The 19,948-nt window shown below is 34.2% G+C and overlaps 1 protein-coding gene across 8 annotated transcripts in view; it reads left to right on the top strand.

The window, feature by feature from the left end:
- LOC138699385 (uncharacterized) overlaps positions 1-19,948 on the top strand; it is a 206,452-nt gene that overhangs the window by 154,126 nt on the left and 32,378 nt on the right. For 2 of the 8 annotated variants that reach the window (XM_069825264.1, XM_069825269.1), the window contains one exon: positions 9,281-9,463. The exons of 5 other annotated variants lie outside the window; for them this stretch is intronic. In XM_069825264.1, coding sequence (XP_069681365.1) covers positions 9,433-9,463 — 31 coding nt within the window. In that variant the 5' untranslated portion in view covers positions 9,281-9,432. Of the gene's footprint in view, positions 1-1,683; positions 1,852-2,066; positions 2,200-9,280; positions 9,464-19,948 lie in introns of those variants that run through there. One more of the 8 variants, XM_069825255.1, reaches the window with a different exon arrangement.

Below are 19,948 nucleotides of genomic sequence, written 5' to 3'. Positions count from 1 at the left end.
GAGAAAGTTACACAACGCAGAACTGCACGCATTGTATTCTTCACCTGACATAAATAAGTACTTACTTACGGCTTTTAAGGAACCCGGAGGTTAATTTCCGCCCTCACATAAGCCCGCCATCGGTCCCTATCCTGAGCAAGATTAATCCAGTTTCTACCATCATATCCCACCTCCCTCAAATCCATTTTTAAATTATCCTTCCATCTACGTCTCGGTCTCCCAAAAGTTATTTTCCCCTCTGGCCTTCCAAAGTAACATTCTATATGCATTTTTGAATTCACCCATATGTGCTACATGCCCTGTGCATCTCAAACGTCTGGATTTAATATTCCTAATTATGTCAGATAATATTAAAATGACGGGCTTATGTAGGGCGGCAATGGACCTCCGGATTTCTTAAAAGTCATAAGTAAATAAGCAAGTGTGAAGACATAAACATTGCTAGCTGTCTCCACCACACACATTATATAGTTCATAGTTCTCGGTGTAGTGTAGTGTACAGTACACAATTTTTAAATTTTAATTCGTATTTAGTTGACTTTTCAACAGTAGAGACTACTCATTCGGAGAATCTGGAGTAATAATTACTGTACTGTCCGTCCGAGTGGTTATGTCGCATCCCACCGTTTCTGCTGGTTCCTCTATAGTGGCCAAAGACGTTTTATAGTTTAACTTAGACTCACTACGAGCGCTGTTCCTCGACCAAAAATTGAACACTTTCGCGCATCTCCATCTTGAGGGTGAGTGCCGTGTGACTACAATATGTTCATATCACGATTCCGCCTAATTTGAAATAACATAGAAGGTTATTCAGTATTATTGAATGTGTTAGAAGTAAGTGCGTATTAATTTAATCAATAAGTGTGTGTGTGTATAGTGTTTATATAGTTTAAATGAATCGTTCTCCTGTGATATACGTGAAATCACAGTGTAAGCCTACTACTGTGCTACATATGAGGTCTATACAGATAGTGTTTATATAGTATTTTAATCATATTTCTTTGTTATAAGTGAAACTATCGTGTGCTCTTGTGCTGCATACAACTGTACAAATAGTGTTCTTTTATCATTTATTTTCATCGTACTCCTATATAAATTCCGTAAGTGGAATCATGGTGCATAATTGTGCCGCATACAATTGTACGAATCGACGTAAGAAGGATTCGGAAATTTCTTTTCACAAGTAAGTTAGTTACATATATTGTATTAGGATATTATAAAATGACTGAGAACATTAGGACATATCTATTGTGTTAATAGAAGAGAATGTTTTATAAGAGTAAGCGCAAACTTTCTTTTTAGGTTTCCATTGCAAAAGCCTGAGCTTCCCAGTAAATGGTTATCTGCTGTTAAACGCGATAAATTTATACCATCAATTCACCACCAGTATTGCCTTGCACAAGAAGATAGTTAGACAGCATCTCTCTAAATCAATTTTATTTATGAATCAATAGGTGAGTGCAAAATAAATCTGGTTAAGTATTTTCATACTATCTAGATATGGTCTAGTTACAATATTTTGACATTCTTGCAGATTTTCGATTTAATAATAACAGTTGATGCATTTCCTTGTTTATTGAAATATTTATTATTAGGCATAAGCAAAATGCACACAGTGTGCAAGATTAAGGTAATGTCCTAACTCGATTAATTAAACATTTCAGGAACTCCATCAGTACAGATTTGATGAATTGTGTAAATATGAATAGGCCTAATCACGAAGACAAGAATTTTTAATTAACAGTTTTAGCATAACAGCTTAATATTTGTTGTTCACAAAGATGACGATTACTGACTGACAGTTCCAGTTTCTTCAATTATTTGCTGTTGTAGACTACTACAGGAATGCAGGTGATTACGTTTCACTGTTTATATTTGTTTTTATCCTTGTTACTCTTTTAGCTTATATTTGGTTGTTTTTTATGGTATAGTAATAAATCTTAGTGTCTTTTGTGGTTGCGTTCTGTCAGCATTACTTTTCGTCCGCTATTTTTCACGACCGCAAGATGCACACAATGTGCAAGATTAAGTTAATGTTCTCACTCGGTTATTGAAATATATTTCAGGAAGCCCATCCTACGGATATGATGAATTATGTAAATATGAATACGCCCAAGTCACGAAGACGACGAAGATTATTGACTGACAGTTGCAGGATTAATATATTTCATTGTTTGATGTTATACCACAAGAATGCAGGTAATTACGTTTACCTATTAATATTTGTCTTTATCCTTGTTACTCTTAGGCTCATGTTTGGTTGTTTTTATGTTGTATAGTAATAAATCTTACTTTGTTTTACGATTGCGTTCTATCAGCATTGCTTTCCGTCCGCCTCAAGATGGCGGCGAGCGATCGCTTCAATTTGGGTCCAGTCGTATCTTCTGCGCAGCTGGCAGTGTGGGGACTTGATAGTGGCTGGATTGTACTCGTAGATCTTTACGGAAAATATTTGCTGTACGGAATTGGAACTTTACGTAACATTAATGTACAATTGTTTAAAATATTTAAAGAAAAGGGCCCAGTTAATTAGTTAACTGTCATGTGCTTTCCCCCGTTTCGAAGACCCTGCGACGACGACGGACGAACAGTATATGGCGTATGCGTGGAGTGAGAAAGAGGTGAGAATTACTAGGAAAGCTAAGCTAGACCCTAGATCATATATAAAACAGATCAGCCAAGCTTATATTAAATTTGGACGCAACTGGAAAATAACGGACGCTATGCGTCGCTAGTGTCGAGAAATGAGCTTGCAATAACCAACACTAGATGGCAGAGTACTTGAAAAGTACATAGAGTAATACGACTGTGGGATGACTTTTTTACGTCATGCCACCTCCAAATTTCTTTCTCATTGTAATGTGAGGTTATGTTACTTTGATGTGTCGCTAAATTGTAGCATACAGAAGCTTGTTTTACCCAAATTCATCAACACACATAGATGACATTTTGGTACATGGCTGATATAATGTTGTTTGCGTTCAATATATAATCTGTCATCATTTGATGTACGATATCTAATTGTTTTTAATTTTCAGTATACAATACTCACTAGCAACAATTAACACAAAATACTAAAAAGAGCAGATTTGTCTGCGTTTGTTGAATGCACATCATGATGCTCACGAAAAGGCACTAATTTATTTTGTGTGCACAAGATTACAATTTTTTATTATGAAGGAAAAGCAGGTATTCCTCTTCTGAAATTTATCCGATAGGGGAAGAATTACAACTCCCTCCCCCCAAACACGTTTTCTCTTTGCTAGGCCTACATGTTTTCATTTTACAGGTGTATTATATGATGCGATATGGAAGCAGATAAATAATAACTGTACGTTTCTCGTCCACATTAAATTCAACGTGTTCATAACGTAGGCCTGATATATTGCTTCATGTAGGCTACACAGCTGGCAGTGTTCTTTTTACGAATAAGCGGTCGTACTAATCATTTTCTTTTCATCTGAACTATTGCTAGAATATGCGTTTGTGTTTTTATTTGCTCTGTATGTTGTTAAATAACTACTGAACATCGTCTTTGGCTAACAAATTGTTCTAATATTCGTTTCATATCAGTCTTACGGTATTGAATTATATCCATAACGTGGGCGAGATGATATCAGGCTGGAAAATTCGCTCTGAATGCATTTTTTTTACACAATTTTCTAATTTTCAGCAGATTTACGATACCCTGTGCAGTTTGTCTGCCAATGCAGAGTTAATTGCAATATACGGTAATTCTGTTATTTTCCTGACACTTTTATATCCGTTCTCATAAACGTACTGATTTAGATTCTTTACCCTACTGTAGGTATTTTGCTCTTTACAAATCATCGTTAGTCAAATGAAATAGTCTATAATAGTTGTTTGTAACGAATTAGTAGACAACCTCAATCCCTCCTGATCGCCTCCCTTACGAATTTCTTTCTCACTTTAATCAAATTTCATTTATACTGGTCCTTAAATTACATAAACTAGTACTGAGGTAGTTACGGTGATTTCTGAAGTGAAAATCGTTCAATTTATAAGGGTAAAATCAAAAATAATTGTTGTAGCCTTTCCTTGTCCTTAATTGAAAATTTGAGTAACTTCATATTACGACAATATTTCTTCCTTCTTCTGCAGTTAACATAATCGCAGATGGACATTTCTAAATGAAGTTTGTTACACAGAAACCTTTGAGACAATATTGACACTTGAAGTTCTTTATATATATATATATATATATATATATATATATATATATATATATATAGTTCATCTATAAGAATTAAACTAGCGCTCCACCATGCCATGCATCCCACCCCTTGTTTTCTCCCTTGAAATATTTGAAATATATCGGTACCGGGTAGAGTTCCCGGGTAGCTCAGTTGGTAGAGCATTGGTACGTTAAACCAAAGGTCCCAGGTTCGATGCCCGGCCCCGGAACAATTTTTCCCTAGAAATTATTCAAATCAACTTTGCAGGGAGTTATACCTGAAAATCTTGATTAGCGCTGAGGTAGTTTCCTTCATACTCAGCTTCTTCAGCTTGCATGCATGAGTCTGTAACAGGTTAGGTTTGGTCAGTGCTGTCATGGTAATTTTTTTCTTGGCCATGCACCCCACCCCTTGTTTTCTCCCTTGAAATATATTTTACTCTCCTCTCTCTATCTCTCCAATTGTCATTTAATTATTTTTTTTAATATTAAAGAGGAAGTAAAATTGTTTTGCTTTGCAATTTAATTGTACAAGTTTGATTTAAAGAATACACCATGTAGCACCACCATTGATGCACACTTGTCTCGATGAATCCTGGAGTGTATATTTGCAGCACTTCTCGTTTTTCAACCATTATTTTATATAATTCTGGATCCCAGTGCTGAAAAGAGGTGGATAATTTTTGTTTATGAACATCAAACAAAATACCGGTAGGTACAGTAGGAACAGCAAGAGATGATCTAAGATCTGTATAGATCTCCACGCACAAAACTTAGGCACCCATATGCCGTATGGCTCCTTACAGACAAAATTTTCATTTCCCCATACGATTAATTAAAAAAAATTGTAGGTTCCATACGATATATGGCCTCGTGTGGCCTCCATGACAGCACTGGGGTCAGTTAGTTTAGGCACTTTTACACCTTGCATATACAATCAACTGCATCTCCACAAAAAAATTCCTTATAAATTGAACGGTTTTCACTTCAGAAATCACAGGAACCGCTTCAGTGCTACTTTCACCCAGGTAGTAGTTAGCAGTTAATCATTTCAAAACTCTTGTTATATTATGAAATAGCATCACACAATGCTACCAAAATAAATGTCCCCAGTGTTAAAATTACAGAGTGTAAATTTCGCTTAGGACAGTTTTTGCTCTGGAAAATTAAAGGAAACAAACAATATATCAAACCAGCAGCTGAGACACAAAGCACCTGAAATTCGAAAGTGGTTAAAAATTTTTATATTTCGTTCTTTCTTATTTACCAGCAACAGAAGTACCAGTATCAGATTTTTTGCAGAGCTAATATCAGAGGCCCCTCCTATTAGAGAATGTTTTGAATATTATTATATTCTGGAAAACTACATTGGCACATCAACCTCCCCTCCCCCCGCCTGAATTCTGAGCTGAAGCACGAAAATTTCAAAATGTACAAACTACAGATGCGGCAGAATGTTACCACATTGGTCTTCAGCAAGAATTTTGTAAGACATATCCAAATATCTTCATGGTCATTATATGTATTAAAGTAAAACATATACTACATGTGAAGTACCTACTAAAAATGAGAGAAATAGAAATGGGAAGGACAATAAAAAAAGTGGAATGGACAAACCCTAATAAACTATTCATCTTGAATCAGTATGAACAATAGGACACTTTTTTTTTTGGTGCCAGTGGTATAGAATATGAAATTAAGTTGCATCAATAAGTTTTTCGAGTTTAGCATTACTTTAAGTATTTATTGCCCCCCTGTTGGAAAGATGGAATTACTTTGTTTGAAACTTGATGAAATTTTATTGTACCTTAACTCAATTTATTGAGGTACAATAAAATTCAAAATAATAACTGCAGGCCATTTTAAAATAAACCTGTTGGATGTAAATTATTTCTTAATTTATTAGGACCATAAAGGTATTTTTACAAGCGATAGATTGAATCATTTTTATCTTAATCTTAATGTAGGATGATTATTTCGGGAATTGTTATGCTCTAAATTGTGAGGATATTTTAATACTTTTTTAAAATATAAATTTGGAATATGTTTCCAGTTAGTAAAGAGTAATTCAGAGAGACAGAGGTCTCAAGCATATTTATTGACACATAAATATGAAAAAAAAGAGTTCTTGCACTAACATACTGTTTATAAAGTAACGAAATCTTAAGAAATACAGTATATGTACTGGAATTCTATATAAAGGCATAGGAGTGAATATAAATCTGTTTTAAGGAATTCCTATTTAATATTCCTGCTATAGGAACACGATAAAATAAATACAACGCAGCATGGAAGCTAATTCAACTCTTTATCGAGTATTGTTGATGAGATGTGTTATGAAGGTAGACCGAATCATTCAATATAAATGTATAAATAGGACGAATAATAATAGATTAATTTCAATGTATTTAGTATCAAAACTGAAAGCGGTAACTAGTCTATGAATGATGTCTTAACAAGTAAAATAAAATGAACTCTTGACAAGAGACACACATTTGGCTTCAGTAATAACTAGGACTTCAAGGAATTTATGGTAGCTCACCTGTCAGGCAAAACTCTGAATAGTCAGCATTGTCAAACTATAGAAGCGCGGTTAAAAAGTATTTTTTCCCCACCCATTATGTATGATTGCTTTTTTCAAGTCCCGGTAATAACATTATTAAATTAATTATCCCACATATTTGGGTGGTGTCTTTCTTTGTTTCTGACATAATTTATGAGAGTTTCTCTTTTACACTTCAATAGAGAAATACAACTTTCAGTGGACAATGAACTCTAATGGAACTCTAAGAACCACAGCATTAATGTTTTCTTCTTTCCTTTCTTGCCCTTTAGTTTTTGTTGCAGATAACATCATGCTATTGGATAATTATACATGCACCTTTCTAATAAAATTGGCATATATTTCACTGGTCTCAGAAGTAAAATTAAATGTATAATAGCTTCTCGGTGAAAAATATTTACTGAAAATTATTGTAGGATTTGAATAGAAATGCCACTTCTCAGGCAAGGTTATTCGTGGATGACTGTATGATATATAGAAAAAATTAGTGATAAATCTTATATCACCACCTTGCAAAACTAGCTTGACGTTACTGAAAACTGGACTACAAGAAATAAAATTAAAATCAATGTGAGCAAAAGTAAATCAATATGTATCCTTCTGTAAAACACAAAATTAAATTCGTCTCACATACCAATTAAATGGATCACCAGTGCCACAAGTAAACACTTAGGTACTGTATATATTTTAGTAACAAACTGGTTGAAATAAGTCACTAATATTACAAGGATAGCCTGGAAAGCACTACATTTCTTTATGCGTATTCTTAAGAAAGCTAACCGAAAGTCAAAAGAATTAATGTACAGTTTCCCTGGAAAAGGATGAGGCGATTGAATATTCCCAAGTCTCAGATGTAAGACACTGCGCATGATCGGAGACCAGAGCACTGATACACAAGATAACGAATATTGAGTTATTTAAATGCAGGCTATTTGGTTTGTTACTACCATCGTTCCGAAATTCACTTCAAATACTGCAAAACATATGATAATATTACGTAAATAAAATATAAATATATACGTAAATCGTGTAGTAAAATCGACAATGGACCTTCATGACTAGATCGACACTCCGCACAGAAAGTAAAGCTTTCGTGTCGTTTCAATAGCTCAGACGCTAAGACTTCTGCCTGTTGTGTAGAAGAGAGCGAGTTCGATTCTTAGTCTATGTCAACGATTTTTTTTTCTAAATAATGTTGAAATAGTTAAGTAACGTTAAATAGAGTTTTACAAAGTCCTGAAATTAAAACTGATCACAGACAATACAAAATTACAAGTTATAATATTATAAACGTTAATCTAGTGCATGCATTTACATACACACATTTACAATGTAAATGCATATATATTAAAAACTAACAATTAAAATGAAATTTAAAAATATTCCTAAGCCACACAGACAAACTTTTACAAAGGTTTAGAGTCCTAGGCTATGTCATTTGCTGAGTAATTATTAAAATATTTTATTAGTAGCTTTCCCATATGTGTAAGAAATGCACTCGCACAAAACACTTCTTGTTAAAAGTGTGGCTTTGGATTATTTCACTCTCACCCCTTCAGTTGATTTTAACTATTTTATCTACGTGTTTCCAATAGTGTTTAATTTAATGTGCATTCAATTTTATTCATGTTATGATTGAATGAAAAAGCAATGTTGCAGTTATTGACTAATTACATATATTAATACTAATTATTAAATGCAACTGTTAAGTAACCAATTGCAGTATCTTTTGCAAAATCTTTAATGTTTAAGTTGTCAATAATATTTCTGTACCATATACTATAAGACGTTAAAAGAATTTGCAATAGATTTGGAATCCTCTACTTTATAATCACTTGTTTTAATGAAAAAATTTTTTCTTTCTTAGAATATCTACAAGTTTAACTTTAATAATATTCCGAATAGCTTTAATTGCATTATCTGAATTTTGTACTTTTCTAATCAAATGTATTCTATTTCCCTCTTTCATTATTTTTTATAAATTACACTGTACTTCTTGTAGTATTTAAGAACATGAGGATCATTACATTTCAGCTCATTACATAGAGATTCTTCTTTTTAATACATTAGATTTTTAAGTCCCTGCTTTATCTACATTTTTTTTACTTTTGAATTTTTTCACAACATTCAGTGGAGAACATCCACTGAAGTGATTCTGAAATTAAGTGAAAGATACAATACATTTACCCTTAATACCAGTAGTACCAGTATCATATACGTTTTTCCAAGATTCATATTGTAGACATAAATGTAAATAATCACTAGATACTTGAAATTGCTCAGTGAAATTGGAAACACTTAGGATTTGTTTATCATGTTCAGAAAAGCATTGATTATAGATTCTGTCGAATAGAAATTCAGTCTAATTCTGTGTACACAACTTTTATCAATGGCTGTGCTACTTCAGCTTGTATGCTGGTAGGAAAATTACGCTACAACTAAGGTTGCCAGTTTCAAGGAGTGAATTTAATTTACTTTTACGGAAAAGTTCTGAGAGATAATCTATGTTTATGTCACTACAGAGTAGCCACCTATGCCCACCGACGCCCTCGAAATCGAGACGAATTGTGGAATCAAGTTGTTGACACCTGGGAAGATTTCGCCGAGGATCAGAACCTGTTCCACAATCTCGTGACATCCATGCCGGATTGACTTAGAGCTGTAATAGAAGCTGATGGCATGTGGACAAGATTTTAAGTTAACAGGTCTCGTTTTGTTTCTTATGATTATTGTTTCAGGAAGAATACTTTTAACTTCCAAGTAAGATTTTTTTTTGACGAGGTTCAGCCCACTTGTAAGACCCAGAATTTGGGCATAAATTATTCCATATTTTTCGACAAATTAGACAGTCGAGGAACTGTGAAGAAATTAATTACACCTCAATAAAAAAAAGTTTTACCCGGGATCGAACAAGAGACGTTTCGATTATATAGTAGAACCGACACGCTACTATATGAGCTACCGAGACAAGACAGTGACAGCAGCAGTCCAGAATGTAGATCCCATAGCAGGCATTTGCCATTCGGTACAGAGAAGCAATGATATTTTGTGACTCGAGCTATGTTGTGAAATCGTGGCCTTAAATCGCTATCTTCTTCGTGATTCTTATTCTGGTCCTTGTCCTTGTTGTGGTCCTTGTAACAATTCTTGTTGTATATGTCATGGTATTTATTGTTACGTCGATATCGAGTGAACCGCGCTGTAGAACTTTAACTTCCGACGACCAAGAGTTGTCTCATTCCTTTTAAGGGTAACTGTACATAACCCATGTTCGGTCCACTGCTGTGGAGTAATGGTAGGCACATCTGACCGTGAAAAGAGTGGGCCCGGTTTCAAATCCTGATTGGGACAAGTTACCTGGTTGAGGTTTTTTCCGAGGTTTTCCCCAATTGTAATGCGAATGTCTTGTAATCTATGGCGAATCCTCAACCTCATCTCGCCAAATATCATTTCACTATCACCAATCCCATCGAGGCTAAATAACCTAGTAGTTGATACAACATCGTTAAATAATCAATTTAAAAAAGACGTCAGATAAGCAGAGGAAGTTACAAAAGCTTGTGGTGGCGAAGAATTTAAAGTTTCCGTGATGTTCAAGAAAGGAAAGTACTACAAATGGGAGGAAAAGTAGATAGCCTATATTGGTGTATTCATCACATGATATTACACAGGAGATATCACCACATATGAAGGGTCCAGGGGAAGAACATGCTAAGTCACATTTTACTGTTTTTACAGGAGAACAAGTTTAAAGTTTCAAGGTCCATTACATTCTATTGTCTCTGAGTTATCATTTTTCAAATATTTCTGTCTTAATCAAGTTTTTACTCTGTACAATTAAACCACCGAAATCTCTATTGCCTGAGGTATTACATGGCATCCAAAACAAAAAATTGATAAAATTGGACTTAGCACGTTTTTCCCCTGGACCCTTCATATGGTTGTAAATAACCAAGGACATTTTAAATCTGAATGTGTATTTTAGTGTAATCAAGTGTTGCTTTGTATAATAAGAACTGTAGGCACTGTGTATAAATCTCGATATGCATCTGAAAAAAATAGTAATCAACTTGGCAGAAATGTTCGTGTGTCACAATATAATTCGTAATATTTTATTTGTTAATGGCACTGTTATTTTTATTAAAGTACGTCAGCAGTTACAAGTACTACACAAGTGTCTTAATTCTTTGGAAAACAACTATTTATGTCATTTGGCACAATAATATGAACATTTTCCATTTTGGTAATAAATTAAGTGGCAAGAAAATGTTCATATGTCACACCATATAATATTTCATATTTTTTACATTATTAATTATTCCTTTTCATTAAGATTTTCTGTTTATATTTTGGAATGCTTACGTTAAAAGACAGTGATGTCTCTTTCATAAACTCTTAAGTATTTAATTAAATATCCTGTGACGATCATAGTTACTTCAAAAATGTTATGTGTGTCACTATGGAATGACCCATCAGTATTGATAGTATTGTTACAAATTACAAAACCTGAAACTGTTAGAATGGGATCAGGAGTAGTGACAAAAAATGTAATGTTGTAGGCCTACATCAACATGACTCTTTTAATCCAGTGTCTAATAAGGTGTGAAGGCCTTTTGAGGTAAACAGTATTGAAAATGTGAGGGAAGGAGTATTCCTTGGTAATGGATTAGGCCTGTATATTTTATAATATTATTAACTATATATTGTTAAAGTACCTAGTAAATATCGTAATATGTATATTATATAATACTGCAAACGAGACATCACAGGCTGCAAACTAGATTATTCTTGTGTTTGTATAATTATACAAACATGTATGAAATAAACAAGACTACTATTGCTTAGGTTAGGATAGTATTATTTATATATTGTAATCAGGCTATATGCACAAATTTTCCAATATACTACTATCATAACTAAATAGGTAATGTTAACATTAATTTTCATAGGCTTTTGTGGTACAAGTTAAAATAATTCAAAGTAAAGTATAACAAAACCCCGACAACATTATAATCATGAACGTCAAATTCTCTTAATTTATTTATTTTTCAGTGTTTAGTCCCTTATTTCCCATTGTTCTTTGGATTTATCATTAATAAAATATCAATTAACGGATAAATTATGTTATACACTCAGTTGATAATATAAATAATATTCACGACAAATATATAAAAACAGAAGAGATAACGAATCATATTATTGCCGCCCGATACGGTACCATTACAACATGGTCTACATATTCCGTTTACCGGTACATTGGCTTTGCCTGGCAGACTGGCAGAGATTCTGAATTACATTCAATACAAAGGCGTACTTTATCTTATCTCTTCGCTTCGCCCACGTGACAACTATAAATAGCTGCCTCGTTCCGAACTTGCCAAGTTGCCAAGGTCATATAGGCCAATAATATTTATCCATGGTCATCAGTTGTCGACAATACATACCGAGATTATCTCGTAAGTAAGAAATAATCGATTTAGAGTTCGTGTCTCGTGATGGTGCAGAGTCCGTGGATATCCAGAGTACCGCAATCGTTTGAGCCGGCAAATGCCGACAAATCCGCCATTGTTAGTCCAGCGCGCGCTATGCAGTATACAGTTGCATAGGGAAAGAATGTAATTTAAGTGCAAAAAAATGCAATGCTGCTGTGTTCAGAACTGTTCACAGAGAACTGAAAAAAGCGTACATTTGTTTTCTCTGTGACAAGGTGAAAGAAATAAGGAAAAAGGAAAGAAGTGACTATAAATATAAAAAGGAACGATCCGCTACCTAAGCGAGCATACATTGTGAGATTAAAGAATGACTGTATTTTGATATTTATTTTTTCAAAAATTGGGCCCCAAAATATTTTTATAAAACTAATCTAGAATTTAAGTTGTTTCAGCAATGATATTTCTATATAAAACAAATGAAAATCACGTACCAATTAGGATCAGTGTCAAATTTTTACCGTTTTCTCCCTTTCAAATCAAGCATTTCTGAATTTTATCCTATTTGCTATTTGCAAGAATGACATAATATATTTGTGAAGTTCTGAATTCATTCTTGAGACAAGATTGTATTGTTTGGCTCGATTGGAAATTGCAGAGACCGTAGAAACTAGAAACCCTATTAAAGTTAGACTGATGTGAAATTTCAGTTTTCTAAATTATTCTAGGTAGATCTCTGAAATTTTGTACTTTTAATTTGTAATTTTAAATTGTGTAAATTTAGGTTTTCAAAAATTGCTGCTATTATGGCCAAATTTTTTCTACATACTTGTCAGACCTTCAGAAACAAAACTTACTATACAATTTTCCTTTTAATTTACTAAAAAATAATTTAAAATATTTAATGCACTAAAAGTATAAAAACGGAAAAAAAATTCAACTCGAGAGCAAAAAAAATAGTATTAAAATACCTTTTATTGATATTCTGACTGATATGCATATATATTATCAGGCAGTACATCTCACTTGACGATATGTGTCAGAGGAAGAACAACTGTTCGTATGCATATGAAGTCTAATTAGTAGAATATGTAGCTAATCGGCGAAGTATGCATTGGAGGGAGAAAATAACTGGCCACCCTACCCCATTATCTCCTGGCCTAGTTGTCTCTTGAATGATGCCTTATTGGTGGTACTTATGAGATTCAAACATGTCTTCGGACATTTGGCTAAGCAACAGCAACAATGAATGTTAGGTATAATCCTGATAGTAAGTTTTGTTAAGAACATATTCAAAAATTCCTCTAATGATTATTGTAATACAGTAAACTCTATGTAAACTGTAAGAATTGTTTATGTATTTTTGCGATATGACTTCCTAAGCTAAAACGACATCAAATAAATAAATTAAAAAAAACTACAAAAAATTATGCACGTAGTACAAAATCCGTAGAAAGAGTAGAATTTTTAGCAATGCAAAATTTACAGTAAATTAAAGTGGAGAAAATTCACTTCAAAGTTTTGGATGATAATAATGAACCAAGTCTCTGTCTTTTTTATTTTCTAGGCATTTTGAAACATATAGACTAGCATATTATATACAGAACTTACCCTTATATACACTATCACGCTGTGCACACCTAACCTACACTAGTAAATAAAGGTGACTAAAAAAACTATGTAAACTTATGAAAACACTATAATAGATCAATATTATTTACAAATCACTATAGACTGTAGACACTATTATAACACTAACAATAAAACTGTTAAAAACTTGCAAATATTTCTTGTATCACAAACAAAAACCAAGCATGGAAAACACGTTGCTATGGCTACTAGCAACAAGTGGAATTTTCCTTTAGACAAGAGTTGTGCTCTCTTTTGCAACTGAATATCTTTTAAAGGAAATCAGCCTTTGAAGTAGTCCTAACACCTGTTGGATTCTATGAAGAAATATTTCGAGAAGTCGAGAAGCTAGACTGGCTCAATCGAAAATCTAATATAATAAATAATGTATGAAATAGAGCGTAATTTCCAAAATGGTCACAGAATTCAGAGTGGAGGTCGTGGACGGAGTATTTAAATTAACAGTCAGAGCCCGCAGCCTTTTAAAAACGTGACCCTAAATAGCTGATAGACCGGTCGTATGGTCATGAAAATTGGCAGAGGGCATATTTAGACCAAAAATGAATTGTTAAAGGTAAAAACAAAGAAACGATTTTTTGACCAAAAATGATAAAACCTCACGTCAGTGTATCCTTGGAGAGATTATACTGAAATTACTAATTTCCATATTTTTAAAGCTAAATTCACAAAATGTTTATCAGTAGTATATCTGGTTGATAATAACGCATGTACAAACTTTCGTCTCTATGATAAGTGGTTTGCACTTTATTAATAACTTAATTATATAGTGTATTGCTTTATACAAAAAGTCCCTTGCGTCACAATTTACATTATTTTTAATTGATATTCACTTATATGATTCTTTATATACATTGGAACAAACATTACTATTGGAATTTTCTGTACACGAATGGGTAAATTATTAGGAAATTTTATGGTTATTAATTTTTTATTTTTTTATATAATAAAAAATTCTAGTAATTTACTGATTAATTTTACAGCCAAACCTTATAGTAAGCTTTGATTCCATGTATGTAAGGATCCATATAAGTGAAAATCACTTAAGAATAATGTCAATTGTAGTGCAAGCGACTTTTTATATAAAGCGGTTCAATATTTTAATAAAATAATTAATAAAATGCAAACCACGTATCGTAGGCGGATGCAATTTTGTACACTTGTCACTATTAAGCAGATATATCAGTGATAAAAGTTTGATGAATCTAGCTTCGTAAGTATAGTAGTTATGGATTTCACTGTTGTGAACTCTTAATACTAATAAACTTCGCGAAGTTTCATTATAGTGTCCCCTTATACGAGTATGTGGAAGCCGGAGAGTTCGCACGAGGAATGTAGTTGCAAATGTTTAGATTTATTGTTATTTTATTTGAAACATTGTTGTTTTAATTTGTTACTTATAATTTATTAAGTTCTTGTTGCTGTAATACCTGCAACTGTGACGTTTATGAAGGAGTGTATTGAACACTTAAATGTATATTTATGCTATTATAATTATCAAATGAAGTTTTTTTTTTTAAATTAGTATGTTGACTGACAATTATGTCCTATAATGTGAGAAGATCCTTTAGACGTTTTTGCCCTTCAAATTAAAAATATCTGAGTTTTACTTCAAATATTCCTATCCCTAGCGTGTTGAAAAGGACTAACAATGGCGGCCGACTCGGTGATTGCGCTACTCTGTATATCCACGGACTCTGGTGATGGTGTTGGTCATTGTGCCATCTGTTGACGATTATTGAACTACATCAAGCCGGCCTCGACTGCAAACCCTAAAGCCTATATAAAAGAGCTATCTGTTAGTATATATGATCTAGGGCTAGACTCAAGACTGTGCTCGGAGAAATCCCGCCCGCCAGCCTCGTCGGGCCGGCTGCACTTCCTGGCCTGGGTCACAGTTGCAGGAAGACGGCCTTGAGGTCTTGGCGCGCGGCGTGTGTCTCGTGTCCGCTCGGCCTTGAGGTTGATAACACGCCTGGGTCATTGTCTGACTTGTAACTTGTAAACAAACCCGCCTCAACATAACAGCGTTATAATTTTCATTACCATTGTGATTTCTTGTTGATCTTTTCTCCAGTTGGAAGAACGCACGTACGTACATACGTATCTCGTGGAATATTAACATAGGTAGCATAATAAGCCTAAGGCTGCGGTGCGTCCGGAGAAATTACATACTAATGGGAGGGAGAGAATCTCTTCAGGGCATTTTGATCACGTCGCAAATTTCTTTGGTTTCCCTTTGCCTTCCAGAGCTTTCGTCTTCATCTGTCTTTCTTTTGCACGTACATTCCTCTGGAATCTGGCACAGTTCATCTACTCTGCTTCTAACATTAAATGTTTCTCTCTCAAAGGATTCAAATTGGATTCAAATACAGCTAGCTCAAATATCACATTTGTAGCTGATTATATAGCATATCAGCATGTGGCAACACTTAATGGAAAAAAGAGAAGCAGAAAACAAAACTGTCTTTCTTCAGCATATCGATGTAACATGACTGCTGGTGAATTGTGGCGGCATTTCTTATATTTTCTCCAGTAAGTATGGTCCTTGCACATTCCAGAAGTAGATCAAGTTTCGTGTGGGTGTCAGTGGCGGCTCGTGCCGGATAAATTAGGTGAAGGTCAATAGAATTCTAGGTAATTTCCTGGAATCGTTATATAGCCGTGACGTCGCGAATGCTTTTGTAACCTATACGATGGTCATATTGAATTAATGTAATATATTCATCATTTTCTTAAGTTTTATGAAAAGCACAGCATATAAAATAAACAAATTTTCAACATTTTCGGAAGCTACGTCCCCTTAATCCCGAAGAATTCACTGTCCCAGCAAAACTTCCGCACAATACATACCACAACATAATAAAACAACCACAAGTCCCCATGACATAAAAAAGACAAAATCTAACACATTTTATACAACACATCAAATTAAAAGAGTACACAAGAAATAGGACCCATAACAAAATTCAAAATCACAATCTTAATCGTAAACTGTATTCATATTTTAAATCAACTTCGGAACATGCAACTTCCGATATAAGCTTACCTATCCAGTAAAATCAGTAGCTACAATTAAATCAAAGCAGTATTCTGTTGAACAGAAAACTTACACTTGAACGGAAAAGAAAGGGGCACTAGTAATTTCATCTCTTACAAGTTCATTGATGCATTCAGAAATACAATCAATTATTTCATTTTGAATCGTTTTAGATTTCCCAGAAAGAACAAGTCTAATTTTTTCATAGTGATTTCTAATTTTCATAGGGCCAATGAAATGAGAGCCAATAATTCTTTGAAATTCCCCCTGTTCTGTGACGAAATACTCTCATCATGACCGCGAAAAGCCAACTCCTGCTTGCTTAGAAACAATACCGTATCGATTGCGGTGTGCATTACCAGTCTATTTAAGCATACGTTTTCATTAAATTGACTTACGTATAACCTATAACTTTCCTTTAGTGCATCCGCAATGGTGTTCATGTTCTTCTGCAGGGCCTTTAATTGCAAAATACATTTAATGTGTTCAGCTGAATCTGCATGGCTGTAAAGACCGCGATTGACATTTCTGAAATCGCAAAATCCAGTTGAATTCCAAGCGGGTTTCTTGTTCCCCAGAAGAAGACAAGGCCAACAATATAACTTCTCGTTTTAGTGACTCCCGCATAACCAGTTGCAATCGGTATACTACGAATCTTGAAACTGAATATTGTATGACCGACCACCACTTTTCACTTTTTTCATAGTTATATTAATGTGACTTGTTCTGCGGTATTTTAAAATATCTTGCTTATCTTCTGCACACCAACGAGAGAACGGTGTCTCCAAAAGATTACACACTTAATCGTTTAACGAATTCAAGTTTTCATCGCATTAATACACGCAGTAACACCTTCACACTTCGCTGCACTTATCACAACAAAGAATACGTAAAGCGAAATCGTTGGTCAGCGCGGGTCAAATGTACAACGTAGTTTCAAATGTTATGCCAACTTTCTTTATTACAGGGTACTCAAATTATTTCAAAATCCATACAAAACGCAATATTCAAGAGATGCTAACGTTAAAAAATACCAAAATATATACGTTATATGCTAAATTTAAACAATATTTAACTTCTTTGTAGAATATTTTATGTTTTCTTATTTAGTTGCAAAATATTACAGTTTGCCACCGTGATCCAATGTTTGGACGAGAGAGAGATTCTGTCTTTCAAGAATAGAGAAAGGAGATGAATGCCTGCTCCACAGACCCTCATAATAGCCTCGCAAAAGGGACCGGTAATTCATAGTAAGCAACTCGTTGTCATGGCAACCGGATGTGTTTACTGAAGGCCAAAAGGAAAGTCTCATTCGGACCTTCAGCTGGTCTACTAGCCACGTGGCCTGGTTGGTGAGGGGTTCATGTGAAATGCTGCAGTGAACGTTAACTGAGCGGATTAAGCCGAACAAGATATTAAAAAATAGAGCAAAATATGGTTTAGTGAAGGATTCATTTTATTTTAATTTATTGATAAAATATATTTTATTAAAGCACGAAAAAAGGGGTGAAGGTGGCCTTCATGTACTTCACTTGAATAACCGCCACTGGTGGGTGTGTGTGTGAACTAGCGTCATGCATTACAGGCGTTATGTTCGGTTCAAGTTTGTCGAGTATGGTGAAATTCGATACTCGCCGATGTTCGCTTTGCAGGAGGAGGTAAGTCGTGTTTGTTCCACTATGTTATAAAATATTTGCTCTCCTTCACTCATGTTCTAATACTTCAAGAATTTTAGCACATATCTTGCGATTAGTTTTCCACATGAAATAAGACGAAATGTTTAATGTCTTGGTTGCCTGTCTCATGTTCGAACATTGCAGGACACTAGTGTGCATTGAATTCTGAATGAAATAGTGACCGATTGATAATAATTAGTTTGTTTTGGTAACGTTACGTACTATCGTAGTCCAGTTGGATGCATATATAAGAGATGGATACTGACCTCTTTACACTTGAGTCAAACTCCGCAATGAATGTTTTTATGTATAATATACAGCATTGGGCTTACGGAAATTAAACCACGTATCCCTCCCGTCGCGCCTCTCAACCCCCGCATAAGCCAAAGTATCGTCTTTTTTAAGTAGCCAACAAAACTTCTTCTACAAACGATGAAGTTCTCGTCACAATTGAGAGCCCATAGACGCCAGTCAGATTAAAACTTATTTAAATTTAAAGGTAATAAATGATACATTTAAAAATATTAGCAGTCACAAACAAAAATTAAAACGTTTTACGAGGAAAATTTTGATGGTAGCGCAAACCTGCTACCATATGCAACGCCCGACACTGCAGACAAGTGGCCAGGCTTGCAGCTCGCATAGACACAATTTTCCTCGCAAGGAATCGTGTTCGCGTACCTTTTCTCATATCCTCCATTATTTCAATCGTTTATTCATTTTTGTCGAGAATAATCTTTCAAAAGCTTACACTAAATAATTTAAAATAAGACAGTAGCCACAAAGAATTAGTAAACAATGAAGTTTGTAGTAATCCCTGATCCTTTATTTAAATTCAAACTAAGATTAATAAAAAAACTGTTAAAAAAGTAAAGAATCACATAACTAAAAATACTTTTTATTTCCAAGTCCTGCGCGATAGATACGTGACATATAGAAGTGTTCACATTTTTTTATTAATGAAGAATGACTGTGCTTTCTTTCCTATTTAGTATGTTTGGCCTGCTGTTGTATTTAGGAACTTCATATCATTATATGAAAAAATATAGCTACGAGTACCGGTACTTTCCTATCTCTGGCACAGATGATCCTTGCATCACCAGGTCAAAATCATGTACTGTACCATAGTTTCGTGATTTGAGTCTGTGAATCGATGTGCGTTTCTCTTTGTTGAACCAATTGCAAATACAATCTAACTATTCACTTAGCGCTATTTAATATGCAATGCCTAGCGGAAATTTTTATATAAACAAATAGAAAAAGAAAACGCTCATATTAACCGTTTTCTATCCTACTTTCACTTCTCACGTCACACCATAACCAACTTGTAGGTAGACAGTAATAAGCACAGATGGCAGGAACAGCAATAAACGAGATTCTTACATAATGTATTTTGTT

Source organism: Periplaneta americana, chromosome 1, assembly GCF_040183065.1.
Source record: "Periplaneta americana isolate PAMFEO1 chromosome 1, P.americana_PAMFEO1_priV1, whole genome shotgun sequence".
In the NCBI taxonomy this organism is placed as follows: domain Eukaryota; kingdom Metazoa; phylum Arthropoda; class Insecta; order Blattodea; family Blattidae; genus Periplaneta; species Periplaneta americana.
Note: the sequence above shows the minus strand (reverse complement) of the source record. Positions and strands in the feature narration are given on the sequence as shown.